Source organism: Bombus fervidus, chromosome 19 (assembly GCF_041682495.2).
Source record: "Bombus fervidus isolate BK054 chromosome 19, iyBomFerv1, whole genome shotgun sequence".
NCBI classification, from domain to species: Eukaryota; Metazoa; Arthropoda; class Insecta; order Hymenoptera; family Apidae; genus Bombus; species Bombus fervidus.
In genome coordinates, this window is record NC_091535.2 from 2,792,799 (window position 1) to 2,813,811 (window position 21,013).

General features: G+C 38.9%; 1 protein-coding gene across 2 annotated transcripts in view; it reads right to left on the bottom strand.

The window, feature by feature from the left end:
• LOC139996813 (uncharacterized) overlaps positions 1-21,013 on the bottom strand; it is a 75,435-nt gene that overhangs the window by 8,299 nt on the left and 46,123 nt on the right. For both annotated transcript variants that reach the window (XM_072021323.1, XM_072021324.1), the window contains exons 2-3: positions 10,432-11,166; positions 6,705-6,876 (exon numbers count right to left, since the gene is read on the bottom strand). In XM_072021323.1, coding sequence (XP_071877424.1) covers positions 6,705-6,876; positions 10,432-11,166 — 907 coding nt within the window. The remainder of the gene's footprint in view (positions 1-6,704; positions 6,877-10,431; positions 11,167-21,013) is intronic.

The window sequence follows — 21,013 nt, forward strand, 5'->3', positions numbered from 1 at the left end:
GATTGCTTCTAGAACGTATCGATACGCAAGCCTCGTAATAACCCGGTAATTAAAAGGATTCTCACGGTCGATTTCATGGAACGGTATCACCGGATCATGATTCGCCCTTGGAGCGGAATAATTAGCCGAATTCTGCTTCGTTTCATCCAGATTAACCCGAAGAACATTTACAATTAATTGAAACCTGTGATCGTTGAATTAACGTGACCGACAGATCCTGGTCACGCACTATAGTCTTTCAGACATACTCGTTGATAACGATGCACGATAAACGCAGATCATACGCCTGCTGCCGTTGTAACCGTTGGCAACTAAGTGGTTGCGCATTGTTTCATTACCACCAAATGAGAAAGTCCGCAATAACTTAGTTGCCAAGCCAATAGCTCGTCGCCAGCCGTAGCTGAGTTTCCCCTAGCAATTACTTTTCTTTTTTCGAATAATCGTGAACAACCTGCATAAACGAAAATGAAAGAGCAGCGTGATGGCGTCGATCGGCATTTCTCGCAAATAAATGAACGAAGCGCTGCATGGCACAATCCGACACGGATTCTTAAAAACCGCTGCCACTAAAACGGTTAAGCAACGCTTCCGTTACTCCCACGCAACGAAACATCAACATGGTCGCCTCTACCAAGAGACACAGAGCCTGCCCTTCCCCCTTTTGCCATAGTTTCGGCTGGAAACGCGGCCAATTCGCTGTGCAAGGTGTCTATCATCGATAACGCAACACGTCGATACTCGCCAGTCAAGGCCTCGATACTTCCTCGTGCGAGCAAGCGCAATAAATAATTGCTCGTTCTCAGAGCAGGGCCGGCGTGACCTTCTGCGGGTCCTGAACGCACATTCAAATCCTACAACGACGAATTATTTATTTACAAATACTGTTACTTATTGTATATTCTTTATAAACAGTTTTTTAAACAAATGCGAGTAATGTTTTTTCGCATGCATAATTAGAAAATAAGAATGCATGAAAGTAGAAAATCTGTAATCGTGTATGACTTTTGCAAAGAACTATTGATGTAGTTTAATTTCTCTGAAAAGTACATTTCTCTGAAAGCGCCTGGATTTTTTTATCTAAAGTGCCGAACTTTCATGATTTTCCTCACCCCTTTAAACTTAATCATCGCTACTGCAAAAATGACTTGCATCTGTTAATGGTCATTCTGTAAAAAGTTAATTAAAATCGGTGTTTTTTAATTGGTTAATTTTCGTAGGCGGGGCCCCTCATAACCTGCCTTGCGCCGGCCCTGAAATATGAAATTTGTAATGATCGAGTAATATCGAATATTCCAGTGTTTACAGAGTAAAAAGATAGATAGAGTAATAATTCTTGTAACTTTAGTAATTATTAATAATTATTGTAACTTTAGATACAAGACTAACTGAATTGCTCTATTATCAATGGCAACGGTTTACGAGCCTTACATCTTGTAGTTACATCGATATTACGCTTATTATTAAACACCTTACACAACGAAAAGAAGAGCACACAAATGCAATTAAACCGCTATATGCAGCAGCAAGATCGCGTATACGCGATTACATGGCGTAATAATTTACACTGTGGCTTACTTTCAGAGCACCGCTTATCGATTTAATCAATGGCCTTCCAGTAGATTTCTCAAGTGTGCGCTTAATTATAACCGGTGTCGACGATGAAAAGAGATTTGCGCGCGTCCGGATCACGTAAATCTAGTAGTTTCCTCCGAGTTTCTCGTATTTGACGTCATGGGCGCTGGAACGCGCCAACACGTGACCGCCTGAACGTGAACAAATCTCAAACGCTCGTTACAAATGGCGCAGAAAATTACGCAAAAATATATATTTTTCATAGCTGTCGGGTAGTTTGGTCGATCCACAGATCAACGTAGATCGAGAGACAAGAGCGAATAGTGGGACGTCGAGTGCCGGGTCACTGGTCTCGTTAGCAAATGTCCTCTTCGTCTTCGTAACGCGTGCGCACATGCCGGCAAGAAAGTGGAAACGTTTATTATCCAGCACTTTCCACCGCAGGAATTTTCTCCGTCCGTTTCACGGAATCCTGTTGTTCGTTCCGCGGAAATTATGGGAGCGCGAACGAGGAAAAAGTAGCACGTACGATGCTCGCGAGAGCAATCGGCCTCCGACGCGATTATTTATTCGTTTCGCTATGTATTCGGTCGTTTGCATGGAAACTGATGAATTGGAGTTATTCGCGGTGTAAAAAGTTCGCCAGTTAGCCAAGTGCATGAACGGTGAAACGCTGATTGAGATACTGTCCACGATTTCATGGCGCGCGTGTATGAATAATGTTTATTCTTGTATTAGAAACTTCGTCATTAAAGCCTGATATTATCAGAAGATTCTTCGATCATGGTTAGGAATAACTTTTTATTGCAAGCAATTTGCATTTAGCATGTTTTCTGTAGAATGACACTCATATTCCAGGGCTGATATAATACAGTGCAAAAGTGAGGTTATTTGACACGGTAGAATCTTCATTATCAGAATATCGATTAACCCTTTGCACTGGGAATTTTATTTCAATTTCGACGCTTTTATATATATCATGCGTGTTACACATATCAAACATTTCGGTATTTCATTAGTACTCTGATGACACATGTCTGTCGCGAACATATTGCTTTCGAAAATGTATATATTGGGTTGGCAACTTAGTCATTAACTGGTATTGACAAAATTCGCAAACACTTTACCGACCGATAGCTGTTCAACAGCACACGCACGTCCGACCGGCAGCTCAGGCGCAGATTCTCCTTGGCGCCGGCTTTGTTTCGGTTTAGACTCACCAATACCATTCTTTTCGTTCATCGCGAACGGTAAGTTTTTCAAATTGGTATAAAACTGTGGAAGCTTAGAAAGCAACGCAACTGACGCAACTGAGCAAGGTTCCTTAGTACTAAATAACAAATTACTGCTCAAATAATGAGAAAGATCGTCGGCGATAAAAAGCCGATTAATAGACTATCGGTTGGTAAACATCGGTGACAAAAACCGATTAATAGTTGGTAAACGTCGGCGACAAAAAGCCAATTAATGAGCTATCGGTCGGTAAATGTCGACAAAAAGCCGATTAGTAGGCTATCAGTCGGTAATCGTCAGTGACAAAAAGCCGATTAATCGGCTATCGGTCGATAAAATGTTAATATATATTTATAAAATAATTCTGGATAAATGATGTTCTTTCGTAGAAAAACAAAGTAATTCGATCATCTCTGTACCTGTCGTTTAACAAACAAATCCTCTAAAATATTCTATGCCAAACTATAACTATAACCGATGGACTATTTTGCTAGTTTTCACAGGGATCGATCGGCAACAAAACTTTCAAACTGGGCGGTCTATTCGAAGGCCAAGAAAAAAGAGATCTGTTAAAAAACGTGTCGGTTTATGACCATCGCAATGGCCACAAAGAAAGGAGTCAATTCGTACGATTGATGGCATTCCATAGGATTTCCGTAGGAATTCCTCGGTACGTGTCATCGGCACGTAACCAAGGATTAACGTTGACGATGGCGAAAGAAGAACGTGGTGATCCCTTTTTCCACCTTTTCCCATTTCGGTTCCGTTGCAATTGTTCCAGCCATGCTGATGTCAATGCGATTCTCAAACCTGGAGGGTGTGCGTGAGCGAGAAAAAAGTCGGCTGCCGTGTAATGTTCACGGGAATCCGATGATTCCTTTCATTCGAAAGTATACGCGTGGCCGGGCATTCGACCAGAACATTTCGAGATTCTGGGAATTCGAGCTGGTCGCCTCAGGGAATCACGTTGTAAAGAATCTTCGAAATTGCTTTGAAATGAGTTGCACATCTATTGTCAGTGGCGCCACAGGTGTAAACCAAGGTAATGCAGATGTAATCGTGCCGAGTCGGTAAACAAATTTTTAACACATTGTTGACCGGCAATTTTACTGAAAATTTATCTCATGTCACCGACTATTATTTCGTAATTGGAGGTGCAAGTAAAATAATATAAATAAGCTGTAATAAATTTGATTTAGTATTCAACTTTGAATATTTCTTTTTCCTATGATAAACAGTCTAACCTATGTGTAATGGTACATAACAGTTTTTGCAAATATATCTAGTTTCGCTGCGTTTACTTTTTGGACAGCATACTCTACACGTTCTAGTCGGATTTGTTTTTCTGCCAGTGACTATCTTTTCTAACACGTGGTCTCTTAGTTGTCCGGAAAGCCTGAAGGGTGTATCGTTATAACAAGGAGCTGTTTTGAAATTTGAGAAGTGTCAGATGCAATGCTGCGTTCTTTGGAATCCACAGTTATCCATTCTCTAGCTACTTGCAGTAGAAATTTGCTGTATCTTGTTTTATTTTCTGACAGATACAGTACATTTTATATGCATTGAGCAAGGTGCAATTTATCAGAAAAAATGCTAATTTTTTGGATCTCTTTAAACTTTTTCGTAAAATACTGCTTATTGTATTGTAATACCCACGTAGGTTTAATGATATTTTGGTGACCTAATATCAGATTCACTATCTTCTGATAGAGTATCATTTTCCGAGTCACCACAATTTGATTCACGATCCGTTGGGCAATCAGCGTATAATTCATTGAAAGATTCTTCATTGGTACATTCTGTCATCGCTGACATTTTTTTTACAACAGAGGACGCAACTTGACTAGTCTTACAAGCGAGAGACACAGTTTGAGATATGCTGATCAACAATTGCATTGTATCATCTCTAACAGCGCACTGAGAAAACGACGCTGATACGGAAAAAAAGTGCATCACGAGTTTACTCATGGCCGGTAACAATGTGTTAAGATTTACATCGCGGAATTAGGAAACAACGTTGAATTTTTTTTTTTGTTTCTTTTGTAGCAGATTCTCTTTGGATAATCGATAGATTTAATGGCGAGGAACCATGGCGTTCGACCGTATTTTCGACGATCATTCCAACTGGCTGCTATTTACCAAGGGTGTGTCTGATTACGTAATATTCCAAAGCGTCTTCGCGGCTGAAATTCCACGCGTGATACGGCCGTGTCGCAATCATTCCACCGTGAGATAGTTCTGCTTCCTCTTGGAAAGCGATCGTTCCATGAGACCCTCTGGTAAATGGGACGTCGGTTTCCAACTCGGCTACACAAGGCGGATTGTTTGCAAACCGATCGATAAGTCGAAGAAATCTTGATCGTGCGTTGGCAAAGTGAATTTCTATGTCGTTTATAGAAAGCTTCGAAAGGATATACAACTGGGAACAGGCTAATCGGAGAAAAGTAGACGCAAATGGACACTGCGTTACACGGTCGTAAATCATCCCGTGTAGTTACTTTAAACGTAAGCAATCTCGGGACAGGTACGCAGAAATACCTGAAACTAGGTAACGTTGATTACAGGAATGGACGACGATCGATGGTTATCAGCGAAAACGACGCTAAACGGTGCTGCAAACGAAACGCTACGTGTTTCCTTTATATTCTATGAAGTAACGTTTTCCCAGGCGAACTACGATCGCGTTAAACAAAGTATAAATTAAGGCTCGATGGGATAGACGGCGTTCGAATCTGCAACGTAACCTGCCATTGTCATAGTTTACGGTAGATTTATAAAATGAACGGTAACCACGGCGCCATAGTCGATAGATACGATACGTAATAATCGGTTAACGGCTGTTCTTCTATCGGATAGGAAAAGCACGCGAATCGAATGAAACGGTGATTCGAATATCTGCCATTAAACTAAGTCTCGTTCACAGAATACTGCGGCTGCATTCTCATGCGCGTGTGGTCTTTCATCACGATTACATTTCGAGGTGAAGATCGTGTGTGGTTCCTTCGGAAAGGTCTTGTAGAATGTTGTACAGAAGGTTAATAGCGGATTCGATTGTGAAAGGTCTGTTGGTATGGTATTGGATTGGCAACTAAGTGATCGCGGATTTTATCGTTAGGTGGTATTAACAAAATCCGCAATCACTTAGTTGCCGAGTCGAAGAAAAGCGTGCGATAATTTGTATCGTTAATTGCAATTGTTGGAAAAAGATCTTGCTATTGTCTTTTTGTACTATATTGTATACTTTGAAGCGCTATAGTAATATCAATATAGTATTTCAATTAGTAAATTAACGCGAAATTATGAATAGACTGTTGATCTCTATGCAATCTCATATTTTAACAAATGCAATTGAAGAAACGTAAATTATATTTTACTTTGGACATTTTGTATGTTTCTTTGAATATTACGTGCAATTCGATATTTTTATAACCTCGAGTTTCTTCGATCATAAAACACTTGATATTTATATTAAAGAATATTAATATCACGGATTTGTATAGAAAACTGATTGTATTCGTGTCACTTAAGCACAGTAGAATTCCTAACCTCAATCTATTAGGAGGAGGATATTAGTTTGGCAACTAAGTGATTGCGGATTTTATCATTAGGTGGTAATGACAAAATCCGCAATCACTTAGTTGCCAACCCAATTCTTTGAATTTCTACCGTCTTGCGGAACAAGTTCAAAAAATATTTTTAATATTTTAATTTGTACTTTACAATTTGTCCAGCTGGACATTTGGTAAATATTTTTAATTTAATTACTAAATAACATGTGGATGGCTAACGCCAGAAGGATACCATCTTCGAATTTGACTATTTTATTTTTTTTTTAGTGAAATGCAAAAGTGTCCTCTGATAAAAATGAAGGAAGAGAAATGAACTAGCGGCGTACTTACAGACAATTGTAAAGGAGGGAATCGACGATTTTGACAGTGAAACATGTGGCACCGTTCAAGCAGTACCATTCCGCATAATCCGGTGGACACGTGTACATGTGGAATGTGATGTTCGGTCGAGGCGTCGGCGTCGGTGGCCGTGGTTTCGGCGTCGACCGCGATGAACAGGCGTCTGTCAACAGAAATCATTCAAAATTAATCATCCGTAGAATCACCAGCGCATACCTTCTCAAGTTTCTTGTTTCAGTCACTTCAAACGTCTCTACTAAATTAATTTCACTAAAAATATTTCCACGTCGATTCCATCGAAATATACTGTGAAATTTACTGTAAAAAGGTGGCGTTTTCAAAGCAGCCATTGTCCATTGAGGAAATCACGATGATGGATGAATGAAAGCACAGCGAGAAAGCTGAAAACGTGTTGGTGGTGAATTTGCACGATTAAGTTGTGTAACGACCAAAAGCCACCCATCGTTTATCCCATTATCGGGCACAAAGGAGAGACGAATTGTCGAATAGCCGCTTTAGAAATTCCTTCGGCTTCCAGGTTTGGCAAACACAAAGGGTGGTCCGGTATTTTAGAGCCGGTCTAAGTGATCGTCCCTCCGTTCCTTGTACCTCATAAAAACTAAACTGGAAAACCGTTCTTTTTCCATTCTGTTATCCTCCATCGGCATCTTTTTTTGTCACGTTACAGATTCCGATCAGTATCATTAAATCGTAATTAGCACTTTGACTGCCACGTGGGCCATATATGACCCACCACGGTTTCTCCTGTGACGCCACTGTGTGGTCATTGGTGACCGCAGCGCTACACCTTTTTACAATTATAAAAATTGAATGAAAATTGACAATTAGGGCATTTTGAATATAAAATAAATAAATAGAAGATACTTTGAAATAAAAAGTGCCCCATTGAACAATTAAACATTTTTATTGGAATATTAATAAAAAAAAATGAGAACAAATGTAGCATCTAACGGTGCACTGTGTTGAAATACTTCAAACATAAACGTGGCTCATCAATACAATCTGGAAGATAGGTGGTCACCTTTTTGGTCCCATTCTTAGCAATTTTTGATCCTAATTGTTTAACATTTTTTTATACCACTCTCTGCAGAATTTTCGTGCCAGGCACGCTTGCCCTTCTTTCTTCTGCGTTTCGTGTCGCAATCTTTGTCGAATAAGTGTATTTCACGGCTCTGGTGAATGGCACTGTGTGAAGTGCGTTGCGAGTGGCATTCTAAAAGCTGATACCTTGGTTTTTGTTTTTGTTGCTTGTTTATAGAGTATCATCGCGTCTGAAATTGAGGTATTTAACAATAACTCTAAAGCTAATTTTATATACCACTTGAGGGTTCTTCTATGTGGTGTAGAATATGCTACCATTTGATCTGATAAATCTACAGCACACTTCCCTCTGTTGTAATCTAACACTACCATTGGTTTATCGCAAACATAATTTTTTTCCAGACCTCTACCATTTCAGCCGAATGTTTCGTCGAAATCATAAAAATAATCGTCATACTGTTTACTAATATCTTCTACACGTTTCAACGATATATTCTGCACGTTTGGCTTACGACGAAATGACGAATGCGAATGGTTTGTTGAAATAAACGAAGCCTTGTTATAATATGTGGCTATCAGCTGTTAGCAAGGCGCCATAGTGGTCACAGGTGACCACCAATAAGATAAACGGTTCATCGGGGAAGAATGTTGCCTTACATCATCAATTTATTATTACTTTGCCATTATATGCTGTGAATAAGAAAATACTCCCGTGGCGCCCTCTGCGAAACATGTGATTTCGGCGTGGCAGTCAAAGTGTTAGAGAAACCTGATTATCCCGATATTTGGTCGAAAGTTTCGCCTCAACCACCGTAAATATTTCGTAAGTTTTCATTTCGATTAATCTAGCAGAAAGATTGCTCGCATTCTGGAGTTCAAAAATCTGAAATATTCCATTTTGCCGCATTTTCCATAGCTAATGGATCGTACATGCTTTTTACAGGAGACACGACGTCGCCTTACGGACAAGGGGGATCGAATGGAACGTGAGGCACTCGATACTCGGCGCATTAATCTGCCATACCATCGAACAATTCGAAAGTTGGAAATATTCGCGCACGCCACGTGAAACTTGGCCGCCGGGTAATAAGAGAGACGCGCCAGGAGCCACGAGCATCGCAGCAACATAGACGTTCTTATGCAGAACCGCAGCGCACGTTGCATCCGGCCATGCGAGCCTCGCTCTATCTGTCACCTGTTATAATTTTGCAATACGCCGAACACGGTCGATGTCACACGATTCTGCGCGTGTTTCTCCTTTAAAAACGCGTACATCAAATTTACAGTGGAATTTATCATCTGTTATTTGTATAAACATCACATAGAATGTCGAGGCCTGTTCAAACACGTTCAACAGATTCGAAATAGATTGAAACTTCTAGATTTTCTAGTCAAGTACACTGCACCTGGTCGCTGTTGAGATTTCCATCTTTTGAAACCAGGATATTTATTTGGTAATCCTTTAGACGCAAACTATTTTCCAGGCAATTTCGGAAGTCGTTTGAAATGGACAAAAAAGAATGACATTTTTGGAAGGTTGTAAAGAACATAAACGACGAAATCGTTTTACTAAACTACTTGATTACATTTTAGTGTTCATATACGGTAAATTGCTAAATTACTTGCCACTTGACTAAACTACCAACACGTTTTACTAAACTAACCCACTAAATTTTGGCACACGCCAAGTTGCTAAAGTTAGTTGCCACTTGACTGAACGTGTCTGAACGACCTTTTATCCGCCATAAGAAGAATACATAATTGTAGATGGCGCGATTGAAATTGTATTGGCAACTATGGTCCCAAAAAGGAACCATCTATTGGACACAGTTAGTTGAAGATTGCAAAGTTTAACAGAGAGAAATGGCCGGTTATTTGGGAAAATATTTGGCTTCTTGCAAACTTCCACTTTGTGTTGTAATTTCCTTCAATTACTTCCATTTTTTTTGTCCAGTTGCCTTTTATGCGCTTCAGAAGAATTAGAGGGCCATTTACAGGGCCATATGTGTACAAATTCGCCGGAATAATTCACGCGGTATGTACGTAATTGTTACGAGCGATTAGGGTCTCGGGAAGCATCGCACGTGTCGCGTTCTTGCAATCTGTCGCTGCCACGCGTCCACTCGAGTTCGCCTTCTCTAAATACGGACAACGGGATCGCTTTGTATACGCTAACTTTTCGGCTGTGTACGTTGTAATTTGTTAACCTTATAATTCAGCGTCATCGAATTACATCATCACACGGTAATACCTTCCTTTGCAATTTTATGTGACACGCGTTTCAAACTTGTACACTTCCATGGCAACTAGGTGATTGCGGACCTTGTGAATAGCATCTGATGACAAAATCCGCAATCACTTAGCTGGCAAGCCAATCTGACAGTATCTTAGTCTGGGGGAATTTGAATAAAATTTGCAAAACTGTTGAAATTCTTGGAAAGTTTCTTAAATCGCTGCTATGAGCGAACAGAGTTGATCTACGCGATTACAATCTTATCGTTTCCACAGGTAGAATTCTGGCAGCACTGGCTCATCCTCGAGATCGTTTCATCACTTCACTGATGCACCCACTGTGTTTCACGTTATCGCGAGACGATAACGAGCAACCGGAGTTAAAAATGGACAAACGTAATAGAAAAAAGGCTCGTGCACTAACCTGCTATACCGAAGAGGGTATAAGAGAGGATGAGTAGAGTAGCGAGGTAGGGCGGGATCCTGCATCCTCTCGTCATGGCAGTGACGGTGGCAGGGTTGTCGGTGGCGGTGGTAGCATCCGCGTGGCGATTGCTGGTGGTCCGGACGATGCGATCGGCGTCTTCGTCCCGATCGCAAGGCGGTCTGTCGTCCCGCAGTCGCTGATGGATATGATGCAGATGATGATGATGGTGATGGTGAGGGTGGTGATGGTGGTGATGATGATGATGCAGATGATGATGATGATGTTGTAGGTGGTGGAGTTCGTGACGGATGTCCCGATGAGGAGGAGCAACGGTAGCCTGTTCCTGACACGTAGCCTCATCGTCGGCTTCCTCGTCGACGACCAGCTCGTTGCTAGCCACGCTGTCCCTTCGTTGGTGACATCGTTGACGCTGTAGTTGTTGTTGTTGCTGATGACGATGACTATAGCGACGATGTATATGATGCAGGTGATGACGACGGTGGCTGTAGTTGGTGGTGGTACTGCTGTCGCCGCAGCAGACCTCGCCATCGGCCACCGGTGAGCAACTAACCTCCTCGAGCACGCTCGCTCCTACCGCATCGCATCCTCCCCTTCCTTCGTCCAGACCGTCCACGTAGCCTCCCACCCCCGCTGCTGCTGCCTCTTCTGTTTCTTCAACGGCACGAGCTCCACCACCTGGCCCGGAGCTGCGGCGCACGTGCCGCCGCCTCCCTGTAACCAAATATCCGACCGGCCGGCCGTTTACAGTGTGTTTTATCTCGGCCCGGCTCCGCTTCATCTAGCCGGCTGATCCACGCACACCCGGGGGTAGTTAAACACGCCGTGCCAACTGAACACAAGCAACCGAATAATATATCCTTACTTGGAGAGGATCGACGCGTGTATGTGCGGGTGGTTTCTCGTCTGGCCACATGCAGGGGCCTCTATATCGTGGTAAGTGCATATCGAGGGAGGGGGGATCTCACCGGTGAAATTTCGGCGATTTAGTTTAGTGGAAGGGATCGAGGAATACTGAATTTTTGGGTAAAAATGAGCGCTCGATTTTTTGTCGTAGATTCTTCTAAATATTCGCCTGGCAACTATGTGATTGCGGATTTTGTCAATACCAGCTAATGACAAAATCCGCAGTCACTTAGTTGCCAACGTTCCAAGTCGAAGAAAAGCGTGCCATAGTTTGTATCGATGGTTAATTGCAATTGTAGGAAAAAGATCTTGCAATTGTACTTTTGTACTATATTGTATACTTTGAAGCACTATAGTAATATTAATACAGTGTTTCAATTAGTAAATTAACGTGGAATTATGATTGGACTGTTGATCATTAGGCAATCTCATATTATAACAAATGCAACTGAAGAAACTTAAATTATATTTCACTTTGGATATTTTATATGTTTCTTTGCATATTACGTGCAATTAGATATTTAGTTGCAAATGTAGGAAAAAATCTTATAATTGTACTTTGTACTATATTGTATACTTTGAAGCACTATAGTAATATCAATACAGTATTTTAATTAGTAAATTGACCTGGAATTATGATTGGACTGTTGATCTTTATGCAATCTCATATTATAACAAATGCAACTGAAGAAACTTAAATTATATTTCACTTTGGATATTCTATATGTTTCTTTGCATATTACATGCAATTAGATATTTAGTTGCAATTGTAGGAAAAAGATTTTGCAAATGTCCTTTTAAACTACATCCTGTATTTTGAAGCACTATAGTAGTATCAGTACAATATAGTACTAGTTTAATTAGTAAATTAACATGGAATTATGAATGGACTGTTGATCTTTATGCAATCTCATATTTTAACAAATGCAACCTAAATTACATTTCTCTTTGGATATTTTATGTTTCTTTGCATGTTACATGCAACTAGATATTTAGTTGCAATTGCAAGAAAAAGATTTTGCAATTGTACTTTTATACTACATCCTATACTTTGAAGCACTATAGTAGTATCAGTACAATATAGTACTAGTTTAATTAGTAAATTAACTTGGAATTATGATTCGACTGTTGATCTTTATGCAATCTCATATTTTAACAAATGCAACCTAAATTACATTTCTCATTGGATATTTTATATGTTTCTTTGCATATTACATGCAATTAGATATTTAGTTGAAATTGTAGGAAAAAGATTTTGCAAATGTCCTTTTATACTACATCCTGTATTTTGAAGCACTATAGTAGTATCAGTACAATATAGTACTAGTTTAATTAGTAAATTAACTTGGAATTATGATTGGACTGTTGATCTTTATGCAATCTCATATTTTAACAAATGCAACCTAAATTACATTTCTCATTGGATATTTTATATGTTTCTTTGCATATTACATGCAATTAGATATTTAGTTGCAATTGTAGGAAAAAGATTTTGCAAATGTCCTTTTATACTACATCCTGTATTTTGAAGCACTATAGTAGTATCAGTACAATATAGTACTAGTTTAATTAGTAAATTAACATGGAATTATGAATGGACTGTTGATCTTTATGCAATCTCATATTATAACAAATGCAATTGAAGAAACTTAAATTATATTTCACTTTGGATATTTTATATGTTTCTTTGCATATTACATGTAATTAGATATTTAGTTGCAATTGTAAGAAAAAGATCTTGTAATTGTACTTTTGTACTATATTGTATAATTTGAAGCACTATAGTAATATCAATACAGTATTTTAATTAGTAAATTAATGTGGAATTATGATTGGACTGTTGATCTTTATGCAATCTCATATTTTAACAAATGCAACCTAAATTTCTCTTTTGATATTTTATATATTTCTTTGCATATTATGTGCAATTAGATATTTTTACAACCTCGATTTTCTTCGATCATGAAACATTTGATATTTATATTAAAAGATATTAATATCACGGATTTATATAGAAAACTGACTGTATTCGTGTGAGATTAATTTAAAAGTAGCTTCATTTCCAATTCGTCGATGATAGATTATTATAATAGTTCCATATGATACGGTGTTACAGTATTAAATAGCAATAGTCACTTAAGTACAGTAGAATTCCTAACCTCAATCTATTAGGGGGAGTATTAAGCGATTCATATATTAGGTTGGCAACATTAGGTGGTAATGACAAACTCCGCAATCACTTAGTTGTCAATCCAATAGGTTAGAAAAATTGCGATAAATGACTTTATAGTTTGTCGGAGTAAAAGTGGTCGTTGTTAGTAGTTATAAATGAGATTTAGGTTGGATCTAGAGAATCTAGTTGCGTGATTCATACAGTCTTTTGTTCTACGTTCTTCTTATCATGGAAATAGCCGCAATTAACCCTTCCTGACGTCCGACGGTCCTAATTTGAAGCAGTGATCTACTAGAAGCCCAATACATATGTATACCCTGAAAATTGTATGACAATGTAACGTTCACATCGCACGCGACTAACCTTCTTAATTTTCGCCGACCTCGATTTACTATCTTTAACCCTTTGCACTGCGAATTTTATTTGAATTTCGTTAGCAGCTGTTGCCAACGCTTTCAAGTGTTTTATTTGAAATTTATTTTAACTAAAATATAAGATAATTTAAATAAATAAAGGAAGAAAGAAATTCATTTAAATACCAGTTTTATCCACACTATTGTTGTATTTTCTAATTTTTAAGTGTATGATATATCTTGACACAATTTCCAGCATGCAATCTATTGATTTGGGACTCGACAAAGGAGCTGCTGTAAATAATATTCTTTGAATTCCCAGGATCTTTAACGACATATTGTTCGCAGATATCTCAAAATTTATATTATTTATTACTATTATTAAATATTATTATATTACTTTTTAATTGTATCATCCTTCGAATAAACCGACCATTAAAATATATTTTGCAAATAAAGAATAAGAATTAAGGAAAAATCCGAATCCTCTTTTTCTTTCGCAAGTTTCACAAAAAAAATGTGAACGTGGAAGAACGTCGACTGGGACTCGACAAAGCAGCCGCTGAGACAACAACTGATGTCGAGTAGTTACACTCGACATAGCAGTGCAAAGGGTTGAAAAATATCTGGCTATTCAAAATCTCGGAATATGATAAAAAAAAAACCGAGGTTTTCATCGTTATATGTTACGTCTCCTTGAGAAAAATTTTTCGAAAATGGAAAATCGTCGGGAAACGTGGTATATAAATGTCTATGGGTAAATATTTTTCGATAGATAGCACGCGGTTTCGAGGGTTGTCGCCTCTTGGAAAAATCGAGGTGGTATGTAAACCAGAGAACACGGCCACGTGAACGCGATACTTTTGTGAAAAGGCCATTTCCACAAAACGCAAGGCTTTTCCTTGTTAAATCCACGAAACCATTGTGTGTCGCTATTCGACCATAGGCTGTCATTGTGTTCTGTTTGGAGGTAAAATATTTGCCACGAAAAGAAATTGTTTTCCACGTTTGGGTCCCTTAAAACCATCTGCCACCCTCGCGTCGATTATTCCCAACGATTGGATCAGGTTGCACCCTATCCATCGTTCATATCCGTTTTTCGCGACAGTGAGATTTTCATCGTCTAAATTCTATGAATCTATCTATTTTCCTACGAGACTGCGGTATTTCTAAATTACCGATGCAAGTGGTTCCCTCTGTGGGTTGAAATTGAAGGTCTTATTAATAGAAAACCACAAGTCTTATTCGTGTTTTTCTAGGAAAGCAAAAGAATGCAATAACATTCTTAATTGCTACTCAATACATTGTTTTCGATACATTCAACGATAAATTCTTCCCAATCTTTCGAAACAAAATATTTATCATCTTACACAATCACTATGCGTGTATTTATATCGAAAAATTATTTCTAATTACATCACAAACTAGTAACTGTCGCAACGGATTGTTTTTATAGGTTGGCAAATAAGTGGTTGCAGATTTTGTCATTAGGTAGTATTGACATAACCTGCAATCACTTAGTTGCCAATCCAATAGATAATTCTCACTCAATAATATCATAAGTCACGACACAGATGATTGTTTATACCATTGATTCCTCTATGTTGCGTTATTACGCGTTAGTGAAAATCAGCAAACTCGACAACAACTGTTTTTTGTTTCTAGCGAATCGTCTATTTCGTATGATGAAAGCAATCGAAGAATACAACATCTTATTAGGTTGGCAACTACCATTACCACCATTACACCTAATGATAAACACCACAATCAGTTAGTTGCCAACCTAATATTCAAGAAATGGCATTGCTCCAGAAAAACTCTACGTCAGTGTCCCTATTTCTTCCTCGTATCGCTTTATTAACACTTTACTGACCGCTGGCTGTTCAACAGCATAAGCACGTCCGACCGGCAGCTCAGACGTAGATTCTCCCTAGCGCCGGCTCTGTTTCGGCTTAGACTCTCCAATACAATTCTTTTCGTTCATCGCGAACGGTAAGTTTTTCAAATTGATATAAAACTGTGGGAGTTTAGAAAGCAACGCAGCTGACGCAACTGAGCAAGGTACCTTAGTACTAAGTAACAAATTAATGCTCAAATAATGAGAAAGATTGTCGGCGACAAAAAGCCGATTAATAGGCTATCGGTTGGTAAGCGTCGGCGACGAAAAACATGATGAATCCAACATGATGAATCCTCGTTTATCCATCGATCGTACATACAATACACAAACGCGATCTATTGAGCACGAACTCGATCGTAACCGATCAGATCTCAACCGGAATCGTTTTTCAGAGGACATTGCAGATTTCACGACGACCTTGTCCCAGTAATAGACGTGTCGTAAGTTATACGCGATATTGCTTGCGATAATGAACGGTTTAACTCTCGTCTATGTATTGGTTTGACAACTAAGTGATTGCGGATTTTCTCATTAGATGGTATTGACAAAACCCGCAATCACATAGTTGCCAATCCAATATATTTCCTGCTAGTGTTTCTGTAAAAACCGCGACCTCGTAATAGCACACTCTGTTAACTAGAATAATATCGTGAATTTATTAAGAGATGGCGGAGTCGAAGGTGATTTGCCAGAGTCACGTAGAAAGATAGCAACCGGTTAACATGTAATCGTCGTTGCCATGATTCATTGGATAGATACGTGTCGGGGAAATTAGGCGTGTTTAACACTAGAACTACCACGTCAGTCAAATTAACTGGTTTTACAATTTTATTTTAAAATTCCTATTTCATCTTATATCTTTTTCCGCAATGATGTAACGACCTTCGCAACGATAACTAAAAGAATAATATAATGAATTTTATTTTGTTTTTTATGTATCCAAACTGAAAATAATTTTGCATCAAGGCTACTTATACCAATACCAGCCGAAATGACTGGTGCTTGTCAAAGTGTAAGAGGGTGCTGCAATCTGTTTATCGACCCCCAATTAACCAGTTTCCTAGTTTTGTACAACTTACCACACGTTTTGAAGATTTTTACTGCGTGTAGGATGATATCAGTTATCGATCGCTAGATCGCTAGATGCTAACACTAGAAATACCACACCAGTCAAAATGATTGGTTCTGCAATTTTATAAATAGGTTAACCCTCGTTTAGAGATGATAGTCCCAGATGGATTAATAATAGCAAAAATATACTACATAACATGAAATTCCTTCTGTAAGAAAGTAATAAATCAATAAATATAAAAATATTCTGTTACTAGGTATTTCTAAAAGACTAGTTATTTTGACTGGTTTTCGTAGAAATAGCTTCGTGTTAACTATCGATAGTTCTAGTGTTACAGTATCGCAACGATTTCACGGAACTCGAACGTTGTCGATTCCGTTCGATTTAACATGCTAGATATGACACACAAAACTGCCACCTTGCGTCGAGTAGCGTGACGTCAATCGTCATTGGAACGTTCGCACTTGCCTATGGCGATCTACGGAACTGTTCGATAAAAAAAAAAGATGGTGAAAAACATCGAGATGTCGTTTGACTATCGAAGCTGAAAGAGACGTTGCTGAAAGGAATCGTGTTCTATTTGCATGATAAGAAACTTTGATTCGCCTTTCAAACGATATTCTATGAAAGATAAAAACGAGTTCCTCCATAGGTGTGTCGTGTGAATCGTGCTTTGTCTTTCAATGCAGATCGGAAACTTCGATTTTATTGTTATACCTGCCTTTACAATGGAAACTGTCACGGAGAATGAATTTTTCGATAGAATAATGTAATTCTACTTTCAACAAAAAGACTTCGAAGAAACTCGAAGACAAAGGAGTTGGTCGTTGATCAAATATTTTTCGAACGATTCGTTGGCTCGTATTTCAAGCTTCTATCAAGAAGGAAATAACAGATGAACATAGAGAACGAGATTATCTTGGCGGTGAATCTTGTCAAAAAATGGTAAAAAACGCAGTGAACGTGCAGAGGAGCGTGATGCACGGCACCGCGAGACCGGAAGTTACGGTAAAGTGCGTGCAATTAGAAAATAACCTAAATTCAAGACGGTTCGCGATTCGTGTTGAGAACGATCTCGCCGGGAACGAGCGAGCAGAAGCGTTTAACGGCGCGTCGACGAGGGAAATGATCAATTATCAAGAGCAGACCACGTGGGCCGTACTTTAACTTACGATGCAGCTCCGCTCTTGTGTCACCTAGTTAGATCCACGAATTCCTCTATCTTTCTACCAAAAGCTTGCAATTTTTCTTTCTAGGTTATGTTATAGGAAAAGTGTGGAATAAAATCGAACTATAGATCGCGTACTCGTGAAAGAAGGCGCGCGGAAAATTAGAGACTTGAACGCCCGCAAAGGATGCAAACCAGTAGCAACGTTTCCATCGGCGACATTCTTAACACTTTACTGACCGCTAGCGGTTCAACATCATACGCACGTCCGACCGGCAGCTCGGGCGCAGATTCTCCTTAGCGCCGGCTCTGTTTCGATTTAGACTCTCCAATACCATTCTTTTCGATCATCGCGAACGGTATGTTCTTCAAATTGATATAAAACTGTGGGAGCTTAGAAGGCAACGCAACTGATGCAACTGAGCAAGGTACTTTAGTACTAAATAACAAATTACTGCTGAAATAATGAAAAAGATTATCGGCGATAAAAAGGCGATTAATAAGCTATCGGTCGGTAAGCGTCGGCGACAAAAATCCGATTAATCGGATCGGTCGGTAAAGTGTTAAAATCTGTTGGCAGAGAAATGGGATCGGGCATTTATTTTAACACGAATAGTCCGTACGATCTTGTTCTATAGATTTTTCTGTAAATGTGGTTTCTTACGCTCTAATATTGTCGAGTAATTGTTTCATAATGCTGTTGATTTAGCGTCTGATTTATGTCATAGACTTGTAATCTTATCAGAACAAACGATAATATCTACGCATTGCGTAATCGTCGTTGTAAATTTTTAGTAATACGAATAAGTTAATGGTTTTATAATCTCGCGCGGAGAGTAGAGAATTTTTATTTGAAGATTCTATTGGGTTGACAACTAAGTGATTGCAGATTTTGTTATTACCACCTAACGATAAAATCTGCAATCAGTTACCAAACCAATACTTCAGAGAAGAAGGGGTAGCTATTAGGTCGTCCGAAAAGTTTCTTTTATTTTATAAGGAAACAACAGACTCACAATGTTTTTAGTTTTATATTAGTTTATTGAATTATGTACGAACATAGTAATAGAAATATAACGAAATGGATCATACCTAATTCAATAAAATAATATAAAACAGAAATTGTTGTTCGTCTATTATCATCTTATGGTACGAAAGAAACTTTTCGGACGACCTAATATCTTTAGTAGTCTCGAAAGAAAACAAACAACGATTCGAATGATCCACTCGGGAAATGGATTTATTTGGGCTGCCAAGGAACAGCGATGTGTCAATAAACGCGACAACTTCGTGCTGTCAGAGGTCTGCAATTCGTTAACGCCTGCGACGAGTCGAGGACAGGTCCGAGTACACGCGCACTCGCAACACGAAACCATCTCGTCGCGGGTTCTAACGTTTTCGTTTAACGTATATGACCCGCCATGGTTTCTCCTGTGACGCCACTGTGTGGTCATTGGTGACCGCAGCGCTACACCTTTTTACAATTATAAAAATTGAATGAAAATTGACAATTAGGGCATTTTGAATATAAAATAAATAAATAGAAGATACTTTGAAATAAAAAGTGCCCCATTGAACAATTAAACATTTTTATTGGAATATTAATAAAAAAAATGAAAACAAATGTAGCATCTAACGGTGCACTGTGTTGAAACACTTCAAACATAAACGTGGCTCATCAATACAATCTGGAAGATAGGTGGTCACCTTTTTGGTCCCATTCTTAGCAATTTTTGATCCTAACTGTTTAACATTTTTTTATACCACTCTCTGCAGAATTTTCGTGCCAGGCACGATTGCCCTTCTTTCTTCTGCGTTTCGTGTCGCAATCTTTGTCGAATAAGTGTATTTCACGGCTCTGGTGAATGGCACTGTGTGAAGTGCGTTGCGAGTGGCATTCTAAAAGCTGATACCTTGGTTTTTGTTTTTGTTGCTTGTTTATAGAGTATCATCGCGTTTGAAATTGAGGTATTTAACAATAACTCTAAAGCTAATTTTATATACCCCTTGAGGGTTCTTCTATGTGGTATAGAATATGCTACCATTTGATCTGATAAATCTACAGCACACTTTCCTCTGTTGTAATCTAACACTACCATTGGTTTATCGCAAACATAATTTTTTTCCAGACCTCTACCATTTCAGCCGAATGTTTCGTCGAGATCATAAAAATAATCGTCATACTGTTTACTAATATCTTCTACACGTTTCAACGATATATTCTGCACGTTTGGCTTACGACGAAATAACGAAAGCGAATGGTTTGTTGAAATAAACGAAGCCTTGTTATAATATGTGGCTATCAGCTGTTAGCAAGGCGCCATAGTGGTCACAGGTGACCACCAATAAGATAAACGGTCCATCGAGGAAGAATGTTGTCTTATATCATCAATTTATTATTACTTTGCCATTATATGCTTGGAATAAGAAAATACTCCCGTGGCGCCCTCAGCGAAACATGTGATTTCGGCGTGGCAGTCAAAGTGTTAAGAGCGTATAAATAGCATAATATCGGTAGAATATTGATTGGTCCGTGTCGCGGACGTTACATAAGAACATGCACCGAGTAATTAAGATTCTTTCTACAAGTGTGTCTCGCGTCACAGTGAGTCCGATCGACGAATATTTACATAAGCAAAAACGAAAAATTAACGTGATGCATTGTTTGTGGAGCACGGCAGCCGTTGCGTAAAGGCGTATCCGCTTTCGTTGATGGAAAGGAAAGGTGGACGCGTGTTATGCGTAGTAGAAAAATTGAAACACGATCTAGAAAATGTAAATCAGTGGCAAACGAACGTGGAAAATCTGAAACGCATGGAAGATCGTTGTTCGCCTTGATCCAAATACGAACACACTCCCCGAACCGGATAGACGTTATTGACCGATTCTACTGAACAGCATCATCTTGAACCTTGGCATGAGAAGAAGAGAAGAACAAGAAAGGGGATCTTGAATGCTTTTCGACTCGACTGTCAATTTGTTAAGCGAT